This window comes from Seriola dumerili, unplaced genomic scaffold, assembly GCF_002260705.1.
Source record: "Seriola dumerili isolate Sdu_G_001 unplaced genomic scaffold, Sdu_1.0 BDQW01000047.1, whole genome shotgun sequence".
In the NCBI taxonomy this organism is placed as follows: Eukaryota; Metazoa; Chordata; class Actinopteri; order Carangiformes; family Carangidae; genus Seriola; species Seriola dumerili.
In genome coordinates this window covers 306,757-331,242 of record NW_019174302.1, presented here as the reverse complement: position 1 = coordinate 331,242, position 24,486 = coordinate 306,757, and the positions used below count along the sequence as shown (strand labels likewise).

Genomic DNA, 24,486 nt, shown 5'->3' with positions numbered 1-24,486 from the left:
TCAGTGTCCACATACCTCTGGCTCTTTCTTCCTGAATATAAAGCAAAATAATGATGATGTATTAGTCTACGTATCCCTCTCTCGAGAGTTCAGCAAGATGGCGATTTCCTTTATTATGTCTCGTGTCTGCTTCTGTTGTGGGGCAGTTGTAAAAATAGTCTCTGCTTCTAGAGGATGTTTAAAAAAAACACACTGCAGCGGGGTTTCAACCGGGGGCTGATTTATTTCCAGAGTAGGGTAAAATGTCATAAACGCCAGCCTTAGAAAAACAGGTTCAGGCTGTGCGATGTGGTCGGGTTTGTTATATACATTAGACCTGATTTGTGCTCCTGGACTGGAAGGAAAAGTAAGCGTTGACATCCTGCTGTAACCTGAGATTTTCTCTCAAATGATATCCAGACAGATAAGGTTTTTTTTTTTAATGAATTGTTAAAATGATTTATTTTCTTCAGCAGCTTTCATAACAGAACACAAGGTTGCGAGTTGTTTGGATTTTGAGTCTCTCTCTCTTTCTCTCTGGTGTCTGGTGCAGCGATTGATCTAAAGGACCCTCCCCCCACCCCCACCCCAACCACCTCACCCCCCAACCCGTCCTCCCTCTAGTCAGTGGTGACTCCGCCTCCACATCACGGCCTGCTCAGACCTGCAGGCGCTGATTGACAGGCAGGCATCAGAGTGGTGATTAGAACTTTTTCGTTCCTGCCGAGCTCCAGACAGGGTTTGACCCTTGACCCCTCGGGTCTCCTCCACACAGCTGTTTCAGAGCCACAGAGCTTGAACTTTACAGCCAGGGCCACTGAGGGAGACGTCCTCCAGTTCAGCAGCCCGGACTTTCCAGCGTCGCCCCGTCCAAACTGAGCAGTTAACTCGCCAAAGAGAAAGCTCATCATCCCAGCTGCATTAATTTCCAGCTTTTATTTTGTGTGTTTCAGTTTTGGGATGAACCACGATGGGATCGGGAATTCCTGCGGTACCAAAGGCCACGAGACAGCCAAGCTGATGGCCGCTCATATAACAGCCAACACCAACCCTTTCTCCTGGTCCGCCTGCAGCAAAGACTACATCACCAGCTTTCTCGAGTAAGTGGATGATGGTTGTTCCCTGTGGGACTGTCTGAGTGTGTTTGGATTTGCCTGCATATGTGTGTATATATATATGTGTGTGTGTGTGTGTGTGTGTGCGTGTGTGTGTGTGCAGTACAGAAAAAGGTGCATGCCTGTTTTCCTGCTCGCTCGCAGCCGTCTCGCTTTACAACCCGCTGCCACTGGCTGGCCCTTGTGGTGACCCGCTAGGCTGCCTTGTATGCAAGTCCTTCCCCACTTATTCACATCCATTTCATCACTATGACTCCTGCCAGACCTCCTTGTGGCTGTGTATGATAACTGGGTGCCTTTCACCCTTGCATCCCTGCACCACAAGGCGGGTGATGTTAGAGCTCATGTGGTCCTTTGGTGGTGATGTGTAGGCCAGCTGCTTTCAACCGCTGCTCCACTGTTTTGCGGATAGGTCAAAGGAGACAAAAACTTAGAGCACACAAATAAACAAAAGAGTAACACGGTGACATTTTGGCAGAATGAGTCCTGCCACCATGGCATGATTAAAAAAGAAAAAAACAACACTTAAAAGGCCAGACAAAACCTGTGACGACAGCAGGACCCGATGAACTAAAAGTTGCCACCCTGATCCCAGCACATCGTAGGTGTATTGAGTTGACTTATAAAAGTTAAATTCAACTGTTGAATGTCCAGGAATCTGAACAGCCTGGTCCCAAATTAAATCCCCTCTAGCTCTGACGTGGAGACTGTTTGTTGCTGTAGATGAAGACTGACGTTGCTCCGCACACACACAGCTCAAGAGTGAATTATAAAAAAGTGCATTGTAGTTTTTTTCCTGGGAGGGCTCAGCCACTGTTGGGAAAACAAGCCTCATTGTGTTCATTGTTCCCTCCGATGAGAAACATGTTATTCTTCTTTAACTACCAGAGAATGAGGTCAAGGATTCCTCAGCAACTCTCTGAAATTGCCTGCTCGCAGCGATGGCGGGACGGCTGTAAACTATTGCAAAGAGCCACGTTGACTCTGGTGGACAGACGTTGTGCAACACTCACAGCTCTGAGTGAGTCATGGTGTCATTTAAGGTGCTCTAATCAAATTTCTTTATTAACAATGGATGAAATGATTGTGTATAATGAGAAAGGGGTCACTTATTGTGTCTTTTCGCTAAATGTTTTGGGTTTGTTCTGGTTCAGCCTCACTGCTAACATCTGTGTTGTTTCTACATGCAGCAGACTGCAGCTGTTTTAGGTGGAAAAAGTGCCGATAAACCCGCTGCACACAACTCGCTCAGCAGCAAACAGCTGAAAGACTAAATCACTGTTGTGGAGAACAAAGCAGAGCTAAAATCCAGTCCAGTGAAAAGTGGACTTAGATTCACAAGGTCACCAGAAACACGTCTCCAAATAAATGCTTATGTTGCTACATGTCGCCTGAATAAGTAAATAGACAACTGACTTTTCACTATATTAACTATATCAAGGTGATAATACGTCAGTGTGTGTGTTTGCAGTTTGTTGCAACAACCCTTATGTGGCCCAAAAGAAGGTGTTAATGCTGGTGTGACTGCTCTTAAAGTTACACACAAACACACACAACAGCCAGTTCATCGGTTCATGTCAGGACATTAACATTGGAAGCGTCGCTGTCTTAAACGCGCTCTCGTGTTGGGGAACAGGAGTCCACTTAAATCGTCTTTTTCTGCTAGAACAGGTGCGGTTCCCTGATTGCACCCTGCAGCCTTTCAAATTGCAATCATATGATGGAGACACCCAGTTTAATACTACAGCAAACACTCCGTCATTGACCTCTTGGTCAGAAAGCAGAGGACCAGCTGGTATTTCTGTTTCTGTTTACGGTGCAGCCAAACACAATCACGTTGTTTTAATAAAGATGTCAGTCAAAAGTAATTGCAGCCACAGTCTGACTCCCTGCAATATTTGAAACTGATCCGCTGACGAAAAAGAACGACATTTTTTTTTGTGTGTGTGTGTGTGTGTGTGTGTGTGTGTGTGTGTGTGTGTGTGTGTGTGTGTGTGTGTGTCACCACTGCACAAAAAAAACCAGACTGATTGTAATTCCTGCAGCGGCTTCACAATAAAAGCCTCCCAGTTTTTCACCAGTGGAATGCTTTTATTGTGAAGCACCAGCAGTAAAAGTGAAGCTTTAGTAGTGAAGTTATCGATGAGATAACATTTGGATTTTCTTGTGAATCCCTTGTGCTTAAGTAGGTAATCAGATTCCAGCATGGGAACGGCCCCGCCCCCCACTAACAATATAAACTGCCAAATTCAGAGCTGATTACTGCGTGTAAAGGCAGAAAAATCTAACAAAAATATTAAAAATGGGGTTTTATTCAATGAAAGTCTGAAGGATTATAACTTATTTTCCTCGACTGTTACTCTCCTTCCACAGGAGGTCAGAGGTCACACTCCAGCGTAACAGAGTCTGTCAGTACTGCTGCGCTAACATTGCTGTTGTATAATAACCTGCATGCATCCGGGTTCAGTTTAGCTCGGCTCATCACTAAGACCTGAGTGCTGCTTGTAAATGCTAATATGCAACCTTGCTGTGAAGTGTTGGTTGGATGCGTTGCAAGACTGCAGTGTGTCTGTGTGTGTGTGTGTGTGTGTGTGTGTGTCTGTCTGTTTGTGCGTTCGTGTTTAGTTAGCAGGGCCCTCCAAGAAGGCGGATAATAGCTGCCGTGGTTGTCAGATGATGTTTCCGGCTGAAAGCTGTTAGAGGAGGGTTAGTGAGCAGCACTTGTGACAGAGATGACAGTATTATATGCCAGCTTCCATCTGGGACACAAAGAGCCGCTTCTCTGCTGCTCCGTCGGGTTCCTGTCCATTTCTGGCTCGAGTGTCCGAGGACGACCGAGCAAAAAAAAAAGAAAAAAGGAAAGTTGTTTTACATTTTCGTCTCTAAGCAGAATCACTTCTTGCTTTGCTTGTTATCCCCCCCCCCCCCCCCCCCCCCCCCCACCCCCCCCCCCCCCCCCCCATCTGTATCAGTCTACTGCTTGAGTTGTCTTTTCAGTTTTGGTTTTTATTGCATTTAGCTTTTATGTTTCTTACAAAAGGGTTCTGTCTGTAAACTCCAATTATCCTCCCTTTCTCTCCCTCAATCAGAGTTTTGGATATCGCACATGCTTCTCCCTGCCAAGTAAACAACTTTGGCTGTGGTGTTGGCCTAGATTCACTGTCTTGCTCGAGCAATATGTGGTGCTTTGTTTGGGTTTTTTAGGAATGGTTTATGAATGCACTCACAGTTCAGTCATAGTTTATTCTCCCAAGTCTTCATGCCAGTTTGCCATAAATGTTAAAAGGCAGGCAGCTTGGGTCTATTAAACTCTCAGAGACCACATGCTCTATTGAATTTGATATTAGACTTGTGTGACTTGTGCCTTGTGATAATTGTTAGGTTAGTCTTGATTTAATCCTGCTGCTGTTTCACCACTGGTCGGGTCCAACCATTATGGTTAATATCTACATGAATGACCGGTGTCAGAGTTCAGGGGTCGCTGATGTTCCCGCTTATTAAAGGATATTTCCGCTCAGCATAATGAATTTGGCTGAATCCGCCGGACAGGAAGCCTTCGCGACAATGTCAAATAATAGCCTCTATGTTTAAACTTTGACTATTTTGTCTCTCTCCGAACCAATAAATAGTGAGGCTTGCCCTCGGTGCACGGGGAGTCTGGCGGCCTCAGAGGCTCTCTCTATGATGAGAGGGTCCTCCGAGGAACAAGAGCCAAGAAAATAGGATTATTCCATTCAGTAAATGAGAATGGAGGGAGGAGGAAAGACAACAGAAAGAAGGAGGAGAGGGGGAAAAAAGGGAGGAAGAAAGAGTTCGCTCCTCTTCGGTCTGGAACATTAAAATTCCACTTAAAATGCATTTTTATATTTGTTCCTCTGGAATAAAACCAAGCAGCATGTATTAGATCTCTGATTTTCTTCAATACTGTCTGAAAAGTTCATATTTGATAGAGATCTTTGGACCGTGCAGTTCTCCGTCACTTAAAATGCACGTTTTCATCAAATCTTTCTGGGAGAAACGAGATCACAAAACAACATTAAAATATATTACCATGCTGTTTCAACATCAGAAGACTGTTGCACCAGCTGTTCCTAATTATAATGTGAGTGCTTAATGAGTAGAGACACATCACTCAAGTTAAAAAAGTTAGAAACAGTTGCGTAGCTAACTGAGAAAGCTAACGTTAGCTTGCTAATATAATATAAACCTGCCTGGTTTTGCTGTTTAATAATAACTAGCAGCACATACATGATAACTAATACAGTATATTTACATAATTAGTATCATGACTGAGGAATGCAATTGAGCGTATTTCCCAAATAACTGTTCCTTTAATAGTGCTGCTGGATTTAGGAAATCAGTAGCTCTTAAAAACTTAGAAAGGACTTGACAACCTTAGCTTCAGTAATGGATTCATGGCCAGCTGAGTGAGGCTGGAAGTGCATGAGAGGTGGAGATTTGTCCTTTCAACATAGTCTGTGAAGTGACATTAAAGGGTGATTTCAGACAAACCCTCACTTTCCTCCAGCCATTGCAAGCAGAGCGCTTTTTACAATCCGCGCAGCTTTGAAAAAATGCATTAAAATAATTTCTAAAAGCAGCTTGTCTTTCCAGAAACTGTTTCCTAATTAACTGAGCTACTCCACTATCTTTCCATGTACCCTGGCAACTGCAGACGCACCCTCCTGGAGTAGGAGGGTGCAAGAGTTTCTAACGCTGTTAGCACCAACCAATTAATTTCCATTCAACTCCATTGTATCAAGGTAGAGCCATGAATCTTAGAGACGGATAACTCAGAAGTATCGGCATGGCTTAAAGTGAGTGAGTTTTTTTACTCTTAGTCTCAGTCTTCAATCTTCTCCTCTCTTGTATTCTGGGCCCAAGTTTAAGTCTGCTCAATCACAAAGCCTCGCTCTACGTTATTGTTGTCACCAGGCCCACTTTTCCTTTCGAGGGATGGGAAGCATTCCACTGCATGTTGCAGCTGCCACAGCTGGAAAAGAGCACAGTGTTATAGTAAATATTCGTAGTAATATTTTGCCTTGAGTGAATCCTCTGACTCAGGGAGAAGCAGAGGGGGTAGGGATCAAAATGAAATACATCTGTGTTTGTTTATTGGCACTTGTCTTTAGCATGATTTTAGTCTCTTACATGAAAAAGGTCAAAGGGTCAAAAGAATAACGCAAAAAAACTTTTAATGCGCGAGCCGAGTGTCGGCCCCTCGGCAGCTCAGATAGTTAAACAAGCTCAGCATCTTAACGCAGAATAAACACACACACCAACGAAAGACACAAGACTGTGTTTTTACAGTTTAGCTACTTGAATACAAAACTGGTGTGTGTGTGTGTGTGTGTGTGTGTGCGTGCGTGTGTGGGTGTGTGTTTTTCCTCTGTGAGTTCTTTGTGAGTGCACATATTTCTATCTGACAAAACAGACTAAACATAATCGTAGGCCTGGACATATGACCCATAGCTCACTCCAGATTTTTCTCCTCCTTTCCCTGCTCTGTCATTTTATTGGCTCCTCTGTGGATTCAGTATAAGCAGTGACATACAGAACAGAGCCGTATAATCAGAGAGGGTTTGTGTTTTAAGACGGGCGGATCGGCCGACAGCCCGCCCCTCTTCGCCTCTGGTAAAATGTCTCTGCTTGTGCTTCAACACTCCCTTTGATGAGGAGGTGTTGATGTGTGATATCAACATTAATTACATGTCATTCTGGATCTTTGACAAGCTTCCTACAGTGGTAGTTTGGTGGTAAAATTAAACGAGTCAAATGACACCAGCCAAGGTCTAAAAGCAAAGAGGCGGGTGCGAGGGGTGGTGGTGGGGGGGGGGGGCTGTGATCGTGTAGAAAGGTTCCTTTGTGTAAGAAACAATCCTATTGTAGGTTTGTTTTTTTGACAGCTCAGGTCGGGGGACGTGTCTGGACAATGAACCTCTGAAACGAGACTTCCTGTACCCAACAGTGGCCCCGGGGCAGGTGTACGATGCAGACGAGCAGTGTCGCTTCCAGTACGGAGCCTCCTCACGCCAGTGCAAGTATGGGGTAAGAAACCAGCATCTTTCACGCCGCGCTGCTGCTCACTTGTTCTCTTCCCACTGACAGAAAGCCGTCTCTGTTATACGCTTCACCTGGAGCAGCTCTGGAAACACGGGATGGTGTGTCGCTGAAACACCCGCACCGGCTTTTATTTTGAAAGGACTGTAAGGTTGTGAACAAATATAAACACATTATTGTTGCAGTAAAACACGATCAAACACGACTGGCTCAGCCGAACTCCCGCATCACCATGTAGTGGTGTCAGCATCTCCAATGTCCGTCAAGATCAGACGTCCATAAACCATCAGAGTGAGAAAAAGATCAGCTGATTAATCGATCGATTGAAGAGATTCATCATTGAGTCATGTTTCAAACAAAAATACTAAATTGATTTCCTTCTTTTCTTTGTCTTATAATAAAACAGAATGTCTTTAAGGCTTTTAGGAAATTTAAGACACAGTTTTAATTGTAGAGAAAATAATTGTCGAATTAACCGATAATGAAAAAAGTTGTTAGTTGCTGCCAAGAAATTGTTGATAAAAAGCGCTTAGCTCATAATTACATCATAATAATCAGATTTCTTCAGTATAAATGTAATCCAAACTAAAAACACATACAAAGCTTTAGTTTCATTTCACCTGACTGACGTTCTACAGGTGTCATTGTTACCTGAACCTCGCAGTGAATGTGGAAACTGAGCAGCTGACGTTAGGGATTGTCTCAAAAGTGCTTGGCTGAAATAGCTTGTCAGATTTTTAACAGGTTTCTTATCTTTTTTTTTTTTTATCAGAACCAACTTTATTTTCATCCAGGCCTCTTCCCATTACGTACAAAACCTCATATTTTTCAAATAGAAATCACGCAGGTTCTGTTTCCAGTATTTATTCCCACTTGGATCGTTACACATACTTTAGACTTTATTGAGGGTTCAAATACAAGCTGTGTTTTATTATTTTATTATGGTTAGAATATGATGGTACTTTGTATATCTTGTTGACAGCTAAACTTACTGTATGAGGAGTATAACTGGCAGTAGAAAACAATTTAACACAGAAAATAACGCAGTTCTTATTGGCAGCGTCCGCTTTCTGTATAAATCTGAATGCAAATATTTTTGTGACATAAGCAGATAGCGGTTAGCGTTATACCCTCAGCGGATAGCATACAATGTAGTGACACTTAAGATAGAGATTATAAATGCGGTGTGATGCAGAGGGCAAAGCAAAGCCAAGCAAATTCTCACATTTGAGAAGCTGGGAACAGGAAATGTTTGACATTTAGCGCTTCAAAAATGACTGATTAATCAATTATAAACAGACAGTTAATTAATTTACTAAATTGTTTAATCCCTGTACTTGACATAAAAATGATCCCAGTGACTTAAACGCAGTGAGGTATACAGAAAAGAGAGCTGAGCTGATGAAAGCCTGTTAAATCCCCCTGTGGGTAATAAGGTAATAATAACAGCTTTCTTCAAGTTTATATTTCCTCGTTGAGATTAAAGGGAGGTAAAACATGTGAGGAAGGTAATTGTTTTATTATTGTCTGACAATTAGAGCGGGTTTGGAGGCGTCTTTCCGCACGTTGCCTTATTCTTCTTTTTCATCTATAAACGTCCCAGACAAAGAGATGAAGGATTGAAGTCAGCACTCCCCTCATCTGTGTGTGTGTGTGTGTGTTTTTTTTTTTTTTAGCCTGTAATGATAATGATTCACCCTCCTGCCCGAGTAATGAGAAAACCTTGGTGCATAAAAGCGACACAGGCAGTGAAAGACGAGCAACAACCGCACGCTGAAAACGAGCGGTCGAAAGGATCCTCGAAGGTTTAATGAACAAGAACGTGATATTGTTTTTTGCGTCGCATAAATATTTGGGGCACATGATGCGAAAAAAAGGAGGCAGAGATTAGCTGAGATCATACAGTTATTTCATTTCATTGAAAGAAATATCTGACAGCGGATTATAACAGGCCCCGAATCAAACCCTGTTATTTTGGCTCCTAAGCTCATAATTGTGGTTTCAGATCAGCATGAAAGACACACATTTATGAGATTTATGAGCGGATTGGATTCCAGCAGTGATTCAACAGAGCTCGATTGGAGTTCTTCATCTGACAATCAGATCTATTTCATGCAGCCATCTGTGAAAGAGATGCCCTCTGCGACTGCTTTACAGGACAGGCGCGACCACAGAAATGGATAAAAAGGTCTAATGAATGGAAGAGTCTGGTTTTGTGAAGCTAACGCTCAGCCGTAACCTATTGAACTTTTCCACATTTGGATGAGTAGTTTGTGTGTTTTCTAATCGTTCTGCGCTGCGGACGAACACAGAGGGAACGGCGATGGGAAAGGCAGAGACGTTTAGGCTGAATATATCACATTTTTATCTCTAATATATCTATAAATAATGTCAAAACGGTCATATTGTAGTTTTTAATATTTCACGGGTAAAACATGTTGCTTAAGACACCATTCCTTAGGCTTAGTCTGTGAGATAACAAAATGATTTGTACGTTTTTTATCGACCACAACAAACTGAAGTTCTGGACACAAATCTACAACGCACTCATCCGTCTTCGGGACAGGGTGGAGATTTACCATCACACATATCCTGGTGTGTTTCGTCCAACTGGTGCGAACAGCAGTTTAGAGCAGCGGCTCCCGACCTCTCACAGTCATGAGATGATTTTCTCTACGACGTTTTATTTCTAATTATTGCGTCGTTTCTTTTGAAATATCAGAATCAATATCAGAGAAAGAAATGATTGATTGATGAAATATGGTTTTGGGCAGCTTGTGATACTCTGGGATACTTTTTCATAACTTTTGGAGGTTTTCCCAAATGATAAGTGAGACTACATTCTCATGAGTCGGCGCCTGCTTCACTCCTGTGAGATTAACAAGGGACTAGTATGTTCGATGCACAGGAAGTGATAACTGTTGACTAACAAGGTAAAAAATAACATTTCAATTTATTACATATAGCCCTTAAACTGCTTTCAGACCATGCAGGCTGCAGGACTCCAGTGGTGCCAATGCCAGACTGAGATTACAACAACTATAAACCAGTTTAAATAACACAAAGGGGAAAATAAACTTTAACTTCTCACAAATCAAACTAAAATATTGATATTATATCTCTTATATGGGAACCACCCGTGCCATGATGCCTTCAGGGACCTTCAAATAAAATTGAGAGACTTTAGAGATCCTTGAACCGCAGGGGTGTCACCGACTGTGAATCACAGCGTGAGACCGTGTGAGAGACGGGAAAAGTAACACAGACATCAAGAGAGGAAATTAGCGTCATTTATAGCAATAATTTGTTTTTTAGTGACTTCTTCCTGCTTCTCGGTGACACTATAAAATCCTGAGTGTTTTTCAAACCTGAGCGACACTGGAAGCTGAAGGTATGAAAAACAAACAACCTTTGATGACTATATTAGCGAGGCCCTCGCTGAGTGCCCCTGCCCCTCGCCGTCCTGTTCCCTCTTAGCATAAATCCATCAGGCCCACATCCATGTTGGTTAAGGCCCGGGCCGCTGACCTTTCAGCAGGGCTGAGATAGTGAATGGAGCGGTGGGGCGGTTTATTGAAACCAGCTGGCAGAGGGGAGTCGCTGCAACCAGAGAGTGGCAGTTTGCCGCTTTATTTAATCTGGATAGGCTCAGGGAGCTGCAGGGCCGTGGCGTATTTACTGACCCCGGGGGTCAGAATCTGTGCGTGGGATCATAACTCTTTTTCATGGGGGCTGCTCTTCTGCCGTTCAACAATTGTCCTGTAAAAAGCCTTTGAAGTCGAAACGCAAGGCGACCCAGTCGGGTTTAATGGGAAATCTAATGCGAGGTTGTGCCGAGCTGTCCTTGTAACATGTGTTCACTTTATGCTTTTATTTATTTGGGGGCAACTTAGCGTTGTCTCCCCACTATCTCTCTCTGTCTCTGTCTCTCAAACACTCTCCATTCCTGCAGTAATCTAAATGGATTCTCCTTCTGTCCCAGACTGAGGAGTGAGGAGGAGAGGACAGAGATATGTTTGTTCAGACCACTCAGTAATACTAAAGATATTTGTTAGGCCTACAAGTCGTCTTTATCTGAGACTTGGGAGGCCTATTGCTCACTCTTGATTTCCCCTAAGAAGTAGAAATGGGATTTCTTGAACTGATGTCACGGTCCCGTGTGGTCCTGAGGTGAACGTGAGCAAACGTTAGTCATGGTGTTGATCCAGCCGACTCTTCATTTCTCATAAGAGAACATTAAGAGCACCCAGTGACCCTTGGCATATTGCTCAAGATGCACTATGATCCAAAGCACATGGGCTCTTGAAGGGAGATGCCTCCGAGCAGTCTTGATGTGGTCTCGCCGACTCCCTCTCATCCTCTGGTTTGATCTGGAATCGTGTAGGTTTGTCGATGAATTTCATGCTGTTTATGATGTTTTTTTTTTTATTATTTATCTCACAGCTGTCAAAGTGAAGAAGAGAAAAAAAAACACCAAAGCCTACTGATTTATCACCCCCCCCCCTCCCCCGAGTCTGCTGAATTGATTTATTCTGACCAACTTGCTTTTGCCTTCTTTCCTAGGAAGTGTGTAGAGAGCTCTGGTGCCTTAGCAAAAGCAACCGCTGTGTAACAAACAGTATCCCGGCTGCAGAGGGGACTCTGTGCCAGACCGGCAGCATCGAGAAAGGGGTAAGTCACCGAGTGTCTCCCCCTTCAGGTAACGGTTCACCTGAATTACCAAAAACAAACGTCCATCATATTCTTGCTTACTCCGAGCGGTGTCGGTGGGATTTTAGGGAGTTTTCTTCCTCCAACTCAAAACATTGCAGACAAATAGGTTTTTGTTGACAGTTAATAGCAAATAATCAACGGATAATGAATCACAGGCTATTTTGATAATCGATTACTCGTTAAGTTATTTAATTAAGCAAAAATGCCAAAAAATATCCATAAACTTACTGACTTTCTCAGTCCTCTGTGATTACAAACTCTTATTTTGGGGTTTAAGGTTTTACTTGAATAAAACAAGACAGTTGGAGACGTCATCTTGGACTATGGGAACTTGTAATTGGATTTTTTTTCCCCCCAATTTGTTGATGTTTGATGGACGAGTTGGCAGACGGGGGCGTGTGCAGGTCCCCGTATTTTTTAAAAGGGTGCTGCTCGGCCTCCCCGGGAAAGCTTAACGCCGAGAGACTTCAGATCCACGAAGGACCGACGTGGATTCCAGTCTGAACACCATTCGATCTACGTTCAAACTCTCAGCTGATGTCATGAGCTGTTGGGAACAGAAAGAATGAGGATTCCTTACAGTTAGGGCAGGGAGCTCAGACATGCGGAGGGAGTAGAGCGGCTCCTCCTTCACCCTGAATGGAGGCGGTGGAGGCGGTTCGGGCATCTGATCAGGAGGCCTCTTGGGTGACCTTCCACTGGAGGTTTTGCGGGGCACGTCCAACTGATAGGAGACCCCGGGGTGGACCGAGAATACGCTGCAGATGCTGTATATCTCATATCAACACCCTATAACAACTGAGCAATTACAACAAAACCTTCAAGTCGGTCGTAGTTCTTGCAGAGTTGTTGTTGTTGTTGTTGTTGTTGTTGTTGTTGTTAACAGAATAGTTAAAACGCTCAATAAGGTTGAGTTGATCAGACACAACTAATGCTGGTGTGATCAGGCCTTTGAATAATCCACAGACCTCGCTGCGAGCACATTTCAGTGGCGCTACTTTCTACCCAAGAAATAGTCCCCGTGAAAATGTCTTGAAAGCTCCTTCTGCTGATTGTCAGAGTAAGTGGCAGTTTGTTTCTTGAAAGAGATGTTGCATTTTTTTTAATGTAATTTTTTTAACACAAACAAATGAAATGACCTCATCTCTCTGAAAGGAGGCAGAAATCTTAGAATTCAAATAAATTCAATTCTGATAATCGCAAATAAAACCAAACCTATGAGTGTGGCTGGATCCCACCACAGATATGTCTTTTTGTAATTTGCATGGACCAACCCTTCAGCCGTTGCTCACACAGTGCAGCACCTGCTAATGTGAAATGAGCACTTCAGTAGTGGTACCTCACTGCCTCAGCTTGCATCTGTTCCACTCTGGGAAGGGGTACTGTTCCCTGAGTGTGCACTCATGCAATGTGCTACCACACACACACACACAGACACACACACACACACACACACATGCACACACACGCAAGCAGGCCAGGCTTTAGGTCATCAGCCCACTGTTGATGCCAGCCAGGTTAGGAGAGACAGTTTTAACACGGATTATGGCAGCCATTGTCACTGGATGGTCCGAGGTCTAAAAGGGAAGAATAGGAGAGTGTCACGAGCTGTCACCCGTGATTACCATTAGCTCAGTGGAGCCTTTGAGGGCCGGGGCCCACGGACAGGGTCCTGGACAACACAGGGGGCCCCAGGTTGAGCCTGGGGGGCTTTGGAACAGCTTTTGGAACAGCTTTAGGAGAGCCAGTGGCATACCCTGTCTGCCCCTGCCGGGGACAGCTTCAAAGGAATATGAATGTCAGCCATTTCTCACCCAGCGTGTAATGGAGAGAGGCCCTTCCAACAGGAGCAGGGAGAGAGGGAGGCAGAGAACGGGGGGAGGGGGCAGAGGGAGGAGGGAGAGAGGCCGAAACTGACCAACAGAGAGAAGTGTTTTTTTAAATGTTTTTACTGTGTTCAGATTGACTCAAAGATATATACTCCAGGGTTGTTGCAGAAAGCAGAGTTTATCTTCCTCCCTCCTGTGTCCTGATCCCTCCGTCCTTCTCCCCATCTCTCTGTCTCCTCTCTCCTCTCTCCCACGGCTAATCTTGTTTAGACAGCGTCTCAGGACGTGAATGAGTAATTCTGAGAAAGAGGACAGTGGCCCAACGTAGCCCTCACCTTGACTGTCCCAGTCTCTCTGGGTTCTTAACCTACTGACACAGTTGGAGAGACAAAGGGCTGTCTCTGATCCCTTCTTCCCTCTGGATCTCTGGGCAGCTTAACATGAGGCTTAAAACACTCCTGACACGCCGGGCAGTGCTTTCCATCCCTCACCTGCCTCTGAAAACACCCCACAGTACACTGCAAACATTAAACCAAAAGCTTTGGAAACATAATGCTTTAAGGAAAGAAAGTTTTGTTTAAATGACAAAGAAAATGCACAGATTAAAGGAATACTCCAGTGTTCAGGGAAATCTTCTTATTAGCTTTCACTGCTCGGACAGTTAATATAAAACAAAATAAAATAAATCAGAAAGTAGTGAAAAATGTCCATCCCATTTTCTCCAAGATGATGTCTTCAGATGTCTCGTTTTGTTTGACAAACGGTTCGAAACACGAAGATTGCTTGACTACTGAGAAATGGTCATATCATGTAACTCCGCCTTAAAACCAAAAATTGTTGTTTTTACGTTAAAACAAAAAAAAATTCAACATGTTAATTAATAAGCTTTTGAATTTTGTGTGTTTTTGAAGTTTGGACAGAGGCCAGGTTGACTCTGTCTTTAAGCTAAGCTAGGCTAAACACATCCCGACCCACCTACTTTAAACAGCCACAAGTGTCAAATATTGAACAATGCCAAATGCAAAAAAACAGTCAGTGAACTGATTCAATAATGTCTGTAATTCAGCAATAGTTACCTGACGTTTGCTAGCATTAGCTAACATTAGCCACCATAAGTTATAGGTCATATTAGATTCAAGGTCCCATGTTTTACTCTTCTCCTGTGTTTTATTTTGAAGTGTTGATCCATAAGAAGATATATTTGTGGTTTTAAGAACCAAAAACCATCTCAGTGTAGTTTTACATCTCTTCTCTCAGGCTTCTCTCTGGAGCTCTAGTAACATCAGCTCTGTGAGCCAATCAGAAGAGAGGAGGCTCTGAGCCTCTCTTCTGATTGGCTGACTGTTTTCTGAGTGATCCAATAAAAATATAGCAGATTTCAGGTAAAAACACTCAGAGAAACCAAATCCTGCAAGGTTTGGATGGTGGGTCCAGGTGGGCGGGGCTTGGTGACTGCTTTGTTGTGACATCACAAAGTTACAGGAAGTCCTGACGGCTGGTTTTAAGGCTCAGTTTCTGAATACAGGCTGTGTGCATTTCTCTGTGGACTGAGGCTTTGATACTTTCACTGTATTAATATAGAAGCTAGACCTGATCTATAATCACACTACACATGGACAGACACCTTTAGATGATATGGGACCTTTAAGGCTATAGCAGAAAAACCCCTGACTGTATTGCTTATGAATTTAACATTTCTTCTTTAGGAGGTAGATTGTGTTCTTTCTTAGTTTTGCTGCAATGAAACAAACATAAAATAAAAATATTCCTGTAACCACAAGCAGGACCAGAGTGAATTGAGTCACATAAACTGCACAACAATAAAATAAAGCTCAACGAGGAGGAAACCAGGGCAGCAATAACAAAATGGAAAATGACAGGTGAGAGAGAAGAAATAACAGGACTAATGCGGAAATGAAATTATAGGGTGGGCGACGGTGTGATCACAATTTACTCTTTGTGTGTGTTTTTAAAGAGAGACGGAGAGAGAGAGAGAGAGAGAGAGAATGTGTCGCTGAAGGAAAAACAGCCTGGACGGTTTTGTGTAGTCTACATTTCATTATATACAGATGCACATAAATTCACACTGAGCTCATAACTGTTGGAAACCTGTAAAACTGACACCTGAGTGTTCTGTGCTGTATGTTATTGTGAGTCTCACCTTAACTGAAGACTCTAATGTGTCTCAGTGTTTTCTTTTGTTGTTGTAAAGAAATGATTCAATAATATATAATAACCAAAGTCTCTCCCCCCTCCACCCCTTGTCTGTCTGTGCTTCTGCTCCTCCCCGGCCAGTGGTGCTACCAGGGGGAGTGTGTTGCGTTTGGTACCTGGCCTCAGAGTGTGGACGGAGGCTGGGGGCCCTGGTCGCTGTGGGGGGAGTGCAGCAGGACCTGTGGGGGCGGTGTATCCTCCTCCATGAGGCACTGTGACAGCCCAGCGTAAGTAGGCAAAGTAAGCCACAGCAAGCTGAACACACACATCCAGGTCCTGCCTACAGGTGTGTGTGTGTGTGTGTGTGTGTGTGTGTGTGTGTGTGTGTGTGTGTGTGTGTGGATGTGTGTTATATCTGAGTGGGAGTAGAGATAATTAGAGTAGTGAAACATTTACAGTGAATCTCTCCTTCCTTTGGGGGGAAATACAGCCTTAATATTTTGTCCTTTAAAGCTCAATGTGATGATGTTTTCTTAAAGTGTTAACTTTTCTTTTTTCCACTTGTTTTTTCAACTGAACTCCTGACTCGTCAAAAAGGCCTTTTCTGATCTGTGGTGTAATGTTCAGTGCAGTGGTGCGAACAATCTCATTACTCTTTCATATTGATCCATTGCGATCTGCAAGCACCAGGCAGGATGCACGAGTCCGTCACACAGGGCTTTAAAGATCCCATCAAATGCTGTCCTCACTTCTTAAATGTGATGTTTCAATAAGTTTTGGAGAAAGAAAGGAGACATAAAGGCACTTCATAGAAAGGAAGGGATTGATTATGTTTTGGTTTCATGAGGCCTTTAACGTGAGATCGTGGAACTTTTGAAAGAAGAAATAACTGAAAAACTAAAGGTGCACTACAGCCTCTCTTAGTCTGGTGTGACCAGTAGTTTATGGTCAGCTAATGTTTGCTAATTGTGCTACTGTTGCACTGTGTTCATGAAACATTTCTCACCACTGGCTGTTGTCAGTATTTTTAGAATAACAATCAAACGTCAATGCTAAATCGAATCTACAGGGAATTATCACCCGGATCTAAAGTTTCAGCTCGTTGTTTATCCGTCCGACCCACAACTTTACTGTTCTGGTTCCCGCTCACGTCCCTCTGCTCTGCAGCAAGCAGCAGACGGACACAGTGAGAGAGCAGCTGCAGAACATCGCGGAGCATGTAGCAGCTGGAGGGCCAGATGTTTGATTTGTGAGTGGGTGGAGACCAAAAACGGAGCTAAAAGAGAGGGAATACTGGATTTACCTTCCCCAGGTCTGCAGGCTCACGACACCAGATGGATAATACTGCTGGTTTGTTAACAAGTTCAGCATGTAAACCTCAGCATAATGTATACGGCACACGAAAAATATAGACATAGTGGCTGTGATGTCGCACATGGGGCTTTGAAAGAGTTGATTTGAAGCCTGGATTTGCTGCTCACCTCCATCTGCATCAGTCGGAAAAATCTACATTTGAGCAAAGGGGCGAAAGCTCCACTACTTCAGAGCGTCAGACACAGTTGCGCCTATCAGTCAAGGCAAACACACCCCATTAAAATCATTATAAATACAAATGTTGTACCACATTAGCTGCTTTTTAGCGCCATAACAACAATATCATGATGAATATTAAGGCTCTAGCTTCAGTTTCAATCCGTGACGGCTGCTTCTAGGTCAGTTTTTATCCTCCCGCAGTTTGAGATGGACTCAGTGACGGAGCATGTGCAGTTATAAAAAGACACAGCTCGCTCTGTACTGTAGATTATAGTGCTGCGTAGTTTTGTTTCAAGGCCTCCCATGTGTCCTCACCAGACAAATCGCTGTCCAGAGCATCTTCGTCTGGCAGCTAGACGTCTGGGCTCTTTATCCACGTGAAACACGTCATGGGAAGACACGAGAAAAGAGCCAGGGTGAACCAGAGGGAAGGGGAGAAAAAAGAGAGGGGGGGGGGGGGGGGGGGGGGGGGGCAGGGGGGGGGGGGGGGGGGGGGGGGGGAGGGGGGGGGGGGGGGGGGGGGGGGGGGGGGTGGGGGGGGGGGGGGGGGGGGGGGGGGGGGGGGGGGGGGGGGGAGAGGAGAAGGCACCGGCATAATGTGGAACACCTGTGTAAGGTGATCGCTCTGCCGCTCAGGCATCAGCGCAGAGAGGAGGAGGGAGGCAGAGAAAACACAGTCGGACCTTTAACACGTTCATTACGGAGCCCGTCTCAGGGGTTTGGTGTTTTTTTTTTTTTTTCAGTGAAGTGGAAATAGTGATGGAGGGAAAGGAGGCTAATGAAGGTGAGAGGAAGGCAGAGGATGATAAGAGCAGGAAAACAAACCTTTCCTTTAAAGAGACGTAGTAGACGTGAAGAGTTAGAGCGAGTAGAGAGAATCGCTCTGAGGTTACTCGCTTCAGTCTCTCTCCCAAAACTAAATGTCATGTCACACTCAGGAGCTCTCAGAGCAGCTTGGACTTCATGAATGAATCATTGGCAAAGCAGCAAACGCAGACAGACTTCTGGCAGAGGTTTTTCTTTTTTCTTCTTTTCTTTAAGGCCTGTTTCAACGACCCGCTATCACCAAACTTTTTCCTAATGTACTCGCTTCATCCCAAAGGTGATTTCTCTGAGGAAAATTTGTGATTTGTGAATTCTTGCTGATGTGTTGAAGATGTCATGTCCTCTCACTTTTCAATTTCCCTGCTCATTCAACTCTCCTGTGTCTCTCAGTCCGTCTGGAGGAGGCAAGTACTGTCTTGGAGAGAGGAAACGCTACAGATCCTGTAACACCGACGTGAGTTTCCTCATTTTTCTTAGTTTTATTTGGTATTTAGAGGAAGGTGTACTCCTGCAGGGGCTTGATATCCACCGTGGATTTACAGTTTTCCTGCTAAAGCCTCTCTGAACATTGTTCTTACTGAGCAGCCGCCATCTTCTAAATGAGAGAAGATCTGAGTCACTCATCTGAGTCGCCTTTAATTATCACTGTGCCCTCACAGCAACGAGCTTAATGAGCAACAGTGAGTGATATGTTTCGCCCTGGGTTTCGCCTCTCAGGCCGCACACAAGCCACCCTGCCCTACTGCCCTTATATATTATTTCAGCGACAAAGAAGTGAGGATGTCCGCCGCCTGTGATCACCTCGCACCTACATTTGAATGGCGGACGAATACAGATCATGATTTATGTGTCGTTGTTGTCACGGTAGCAGAATAAAGTGTTATCGTGGTTGTTCAAATGTCATCTGGTTAGTTACACTATTACACACAGTTCAGTCTTTTATGATGTGGGACTATTATTGTGTAACAAGCTGATTATTCCAAATTATATTATGATTAGATGAATATAATGATGTCAACATGAATGACAAAGGGGCCAAATCAAAATAATCTAGTTTAGTGATTGCTTGTGAAGAAAACAAATAATATTGATAACTTGATAACCTGCAACATTATGATGATAAATTAGCGTCGGAGCTAATTTCAGCATAGAAACATTGAGCTGATGTAATGCTGCGACACACAGTGCGGTAGTAAAGTTAATTTAACACTGAATGTAACTGTGTTTTTAATCTGATATAATAATAATATGGAACAACCACACTGGGGCTTGTTGGGGCCTAAAATCAATCCTTGCAGACACTACTCAGGGCCGAGGACAAGTTTAATCTATATTTTAATTTAGAGTTAATAACAGATACTACAACTGAGCATCAGTCAAAAATAAGACAGTAGAGCACTTTTATTTTTGCGGTAACGATACAGAGGCAATTCATCTTAACAGAAATAAAAGAAGAATTAAATTAGAAGCATAATACGAAAGTACAGGAACAGTATAAAAAAACACAGATTATAAAACAGATAATGTCTAATTAAAGTGCATGATTAAATAATGATTAAATATAAAGGGACTGAGGAGGCTGGTCTTGTTGAGGCGTCCTGACCTGGGATGGATTGGGCCTGATGCTGCAGAACATGTTCTGTTAAGGAAAAGGCTTGACAGAAAGCGGCGAGCAGCATCACAGCATCACAGCATCACAGCGTCACAGCGTCACAGCATCACAGCATCACAGCGTCACAGCGTCACAGCGTCACAGCGTCACAGCGTCACAGCACCTTTAAGCTGTCTGACATGCTTTCTTCCTGGAACGCCGGATAGACGATGATAAAAACGCACAGGCTGTGAATCAATATTCCCCCTGGTGACTTTTGGGTCGATCCGTCTCTGTATCGTCACTTTATAGTTCACATATTGTTTGTGACATTTCACTCGAGTCGACGGTGATGACCGTTTCAGAGTGTGTTTCATGAAAAGCAATTCACAGACCCCCCCCCCCCCCCCCCCCTTTTTTCTTTTTTTTTTTTGAGGTCTGGAGCAACGCTTTAAACAAATATTTAACATGGCTGCAAGTTGAGATCTCTGTTCAACTATTTCTAGGTGGCCGTTTTTTTCACAAGGTGAAAATTGAAATAGTTAGGGCCCTGGTGGACATTTAACCGCAAGTCTTAAAAATAACAGCTGAGAGCAAGCACTGAGTGTTTTCTTTGGAAAACAAACAACACCCCTAACCGCTATTTCATCACACTGACCACACCTTGTCCAGGGAAATGTGTGTATGCGTGTGTGTGTGTGTGTGTGTGTGTGTGAGAGAGAGAGAGAGAAATCACCAGATGTAGGTACAATGATACATACTCTCTCTCTCACACACACACACACACACACACACACACACACACACACACATAGATTGATGTTTATATCCTGGCTATTTTTACACTGATCACTGCTCAGATATTTGTTAATGGTGCCTCCCTCCCTTCCCTTTTACTACTATGTTTGCCGTGTGGAAAGTTGCTTCATATGAAAATGCTGCTCCCGTTAGCATAAAGCTTCGTGTCAGAGTTATTGAAGAAGGTACTGTCTTTTGATTGGCTCCAAGCCCATTTGACGCAGGTCATAACTGACATTAAAGGGCCGCTCCAACAGTTTAGTGATGTACTTCCATTAGTATTGAAGTGAAAGCTTTGACCTGCTGTCGGCGCCACAGGAAAAATCAGAGGATCTATTATGAGTTGTCAAGATTAATCCTCTGGGCACCACGAACATCTCTACCAAAGTTCGCGTCAGCGCGTTCAGTAGTTGTTGAGATATTTCAGTCTGGACCGAAGCTCCTCCAACAGCTTCTCTAGTCCTCCTCATTACTAGTAAATTGACTTTGACATGTAAATTCATCAATATAATATAAAGTGCTGGTAAGTCAATCAACAGAGACCAAAGTTTTGATAATCTATAAATCATTTAAGTCATTCATGAAGAAGAAACTCCGAACGAGCTCTGCTTCCAGCTGTTTAAATGAGAAGGCTTCGGTGCTTTTCTCTTCGGGTTTTGGACTAATGTTCTAAGACATTTTTACATTTTATTAATCAAAAGATATTCAACAGGTTAATTCAAAATGAAAATAATTCTCGCTTGCAGCCCCATTAAAGTTTTTTTTTCTTTCCTCCTTTAAACACGTGTAAATCTCATTTGAGCCTTTGTTGTCATTTCAACACACACTTGTAATAATATTATTTAGTCTCTTCTGACTCAATCTGCATGTTTGATGTGCAAGTTGAAAGCTGCCATATTGGCGAAACACTTGAGTGGTAATGAAAGTGGCTCGGCCTCCCTGTGGCCCGCTCCAAACGTGGAACGCTTTCAGCATGTGAAATACAGCTTTGACCTGAGAGCTTTTATTTGTCCTGGGGGAGAGTGTTTTCAGGTTTCTAAGGACCTTTTCACACCAATAAAGTGCTTCTTTTCCACTTTTTACCTCCTCTTACTGGAGCAACATCCACACAGAGGAGTCCCATCACAGATAAGTCAGTCCGGAACCAGAGCCAGAACCAGAGCCAGAACCAGGTCTGCACCAGCCTGCGCTGAGCTGAGCTGCGCTGGGCTTCTACCTCCTCTGGCTCAGTTTATGTTTCTAATTACCCGGCCAAAGAAGTGCTTCATTATCCATCATAAATCCACACATGAAAACAAAGCAATCTCTCCAAATGCAAAACACACTTTTCTCAATTAGGAATTCCAAGAAACAAGTCTGTTTTAGTGTCTGAAAATAAAATGTGACATTTTAGACAGACTTTGTCCAGTTATTAATAATGATGTTGTCTGTGCAAATAAAAACTTCCCAGAATAAAGAGAAAGTCTCAGCAGATAATTCACTTACTCAAATGGTAACAGCATGCTAGCTAGCAGATTTTAAAGAACCACACCAGTGAGCTCGCAAGCTTTAGCTGCTTTAACACAAATCACATTTTCCTGTGGTTTGAGGCATTCGTTGTCTTTTATTAATTTCTATGTGATAATAAAATCGATTGGCAGACGCTTTAAACCTGTCGGAGCTCTGTAATCCATCACAGCAAACGACCAGTCAGCAAAACTCTGCGACAATAATGCGACCTTGGCAACAGAGTGATGCAGGATTGATGTTCATTGTGATGGATTAAACAACTCGAGAAAGTTTCTTTTTCTTTTTGTTACTTACTTTTTTAATAGAAAGGATTTTTTTAAATGGTAATAACATGCAAAAATAAATGACACTGTTTTAGCCGCTGTGACATTTATATCATAAATAAACATGAACTCTTGATCCACATCAAAGATAACGGGTGTATGAAATATAAAGAGGCAAAACAACAGATGTATGTCATAGTAGAAAAGTCGGTCTTTCTCCATCTGATGGATCTCTGTGATGATTTGAAGCTAACTGAAGATAATTGGATAATTCATGCAAGTACAGAAGTGAAAGAAAGCCACTGGATGCTTGAAACAGCTGCATGTTTATTTTCCAAACGTTAGCTTCAATGTCAAGTATACTGATTAGTCATAAACAGGCTGTTGAAAATCAATGTTAGCGTCTCACTGTTGTAAAATATTAACTCTTCCTTTTTGCAGGCCTGTCCTGTGGGATCTCGGGACTTTCGAGAGAAGCAGTGCGCCGATTTCGACAGCATGCCTTTCCGTGGGAAATACTACAACTGGAAGCCTTACACCGGTGGTGAGTTCATGACATGGGATGTGATTAGATCATTAAAGGGGGGCAGCTATGAAACTATGACAAACCACGGTACGTTTAGGGGTTGTTAGAAATATTGATTGTACATTGTACAAAGGGATAATTATCATACAAATGCAAAAATGACTAATGAAAATAATATTTTTAGGGGTGAATCTTTATTTTAAACTTAGCTTTAGAGTTAATAGTTGTCATGCGGTTTAGAATGAGTTATTATGCTAACCTAACTGAAGCTATTTACCTAGCCATTAAGTCTGACCTTTTTAGCATAGCATTTTGTAGTTTGAGGTATGTGGTGTGTCATTTTTCTGCATTGTAATTTAAATGACTGGGAAATATCCGATTATGCTAAGCTAACCGAAGCTATTTAGCTAGCCATTACGTCTGTCTGACATTATTAGCACGACATTTTGTAGTTTGAGGCATGGCGTGTCATTCTCCTGAACTGTTTAAAAACTGTCAGGTCAGATATGTTTTTATTTCCATGTACGTCTTTTAGTCTGCAGTCGAAACAGGTCGTATGCTAGAAAGCTACAGTTACCCTTTTTTCCATTAGCTGCTTCATTTAGCTGCTCAACATTTACACCTGCAGGTTAGTGGGTGTAAATATTTAGCAATAATCTCTATATGTGAACTACTTCCTGTGGCACGACTAGCTTTAATTCAATGCTGTGTAATTCCTCACTTAATAAACACTTAAGTTACAGGTTTGAAGCACTCGCTCCTGAACATTTCATACTTCCAGTCTCTATGTTTTTCAGTGCTGAGCTGTAAAACTTTGCTGTCATCCTTTTTTATTTTTTGTGTCACAAATGACAGCCCGCAGGCCGCCCTCAGTGTAGTTAACACCAACAGTGGGAAGGATTCTTCAGATTCCTTTACACTGTGCTGTGTTCGAAGACCCTCTCCGGTCGACCTGCTGCTGGTCCAGCCTGGAAGATTTTACATTTTGGACAGATGTCCTGACACAGCTCATGTCAAGAATCTCCCTGGAGAAGGACTGCAGCTCATTCTTTGGTCTATTCTGGATCAGCACTTATCTGCCTGAGCCAGAATGAGTGGAAATGCTATTGTACTATCACAGATATTGGCAGGAGTTTCGCAGTGCGGGCCTTGTGTCACCCCCCCCATCCCCCCACCCCCCCAAGTCCTCCCCTTGATGTCTGCAGATCATGGAAAATATCCACTTAACTAAAAACACAAATAGCTCAAAGTAAAAGTGATAAGAGTTTGAAGCATGTAAACACAGCTTTTATTTTCTTTTAGTGATGGAAGAGCTAAAGTTACATCTCCTTTATCACGCGGGTCTGTTTTGTCAAATCCATCACCTCCTGACTTGCAGCGCTCTGCGGGCTGCGAGCTGTCGTGTAAAAACAGCGGATAACCTGTGTGTGGATGTCAGTGTAGTCGTTGCCAGCGTTGTCTCTGATGGTGTCAGCTTTTGCAGTGACGTCATGTTCGGGGGTTTTACATCTGAGCTCCGCTGACCCCCCCCACCCCCCCACCCCCCACCCAACATGATTATTATTGTCAACAAGTCGAAAGGAGATTTCAG

General features: G+C 43.3%; 1 protein-coding gene across 1 annotated transcript in view; it reads left to right on the top strand.

Annotated features, from left to right (window-relative positions):
* The window catches only part of adamts6 (ADAM metallopeptidase with thrombospondin type 1 motif 6), a 62,727-nt gene that overhangs the window by 18,426 nt on the left and 19,815 nt on the right, over positions 1–24,486 (top strand). The window contains exons 10-14 of the mRNA XM_022739874.1: positions 7,001–7,142; positions 11,718–11,825; positions 15,992–16,137; positions 18,599–18,662; positions 22,811–22,913. Coding sequence (XP_022595595.1) covers positions 7,001–7,142; positions 11,718–11,825; positions 15,992–16,137; positions 18,599–18,662; positions 22,811–22,913 — 563 coding nt within the window. The remainder of the gene's footprint in view (positions 1–7,000; positions 7,143–11,717; positions 11,826–15,991; positions 16,138–18,598; positions 18,663–22,810; positions 22,914–24,486) is intronic.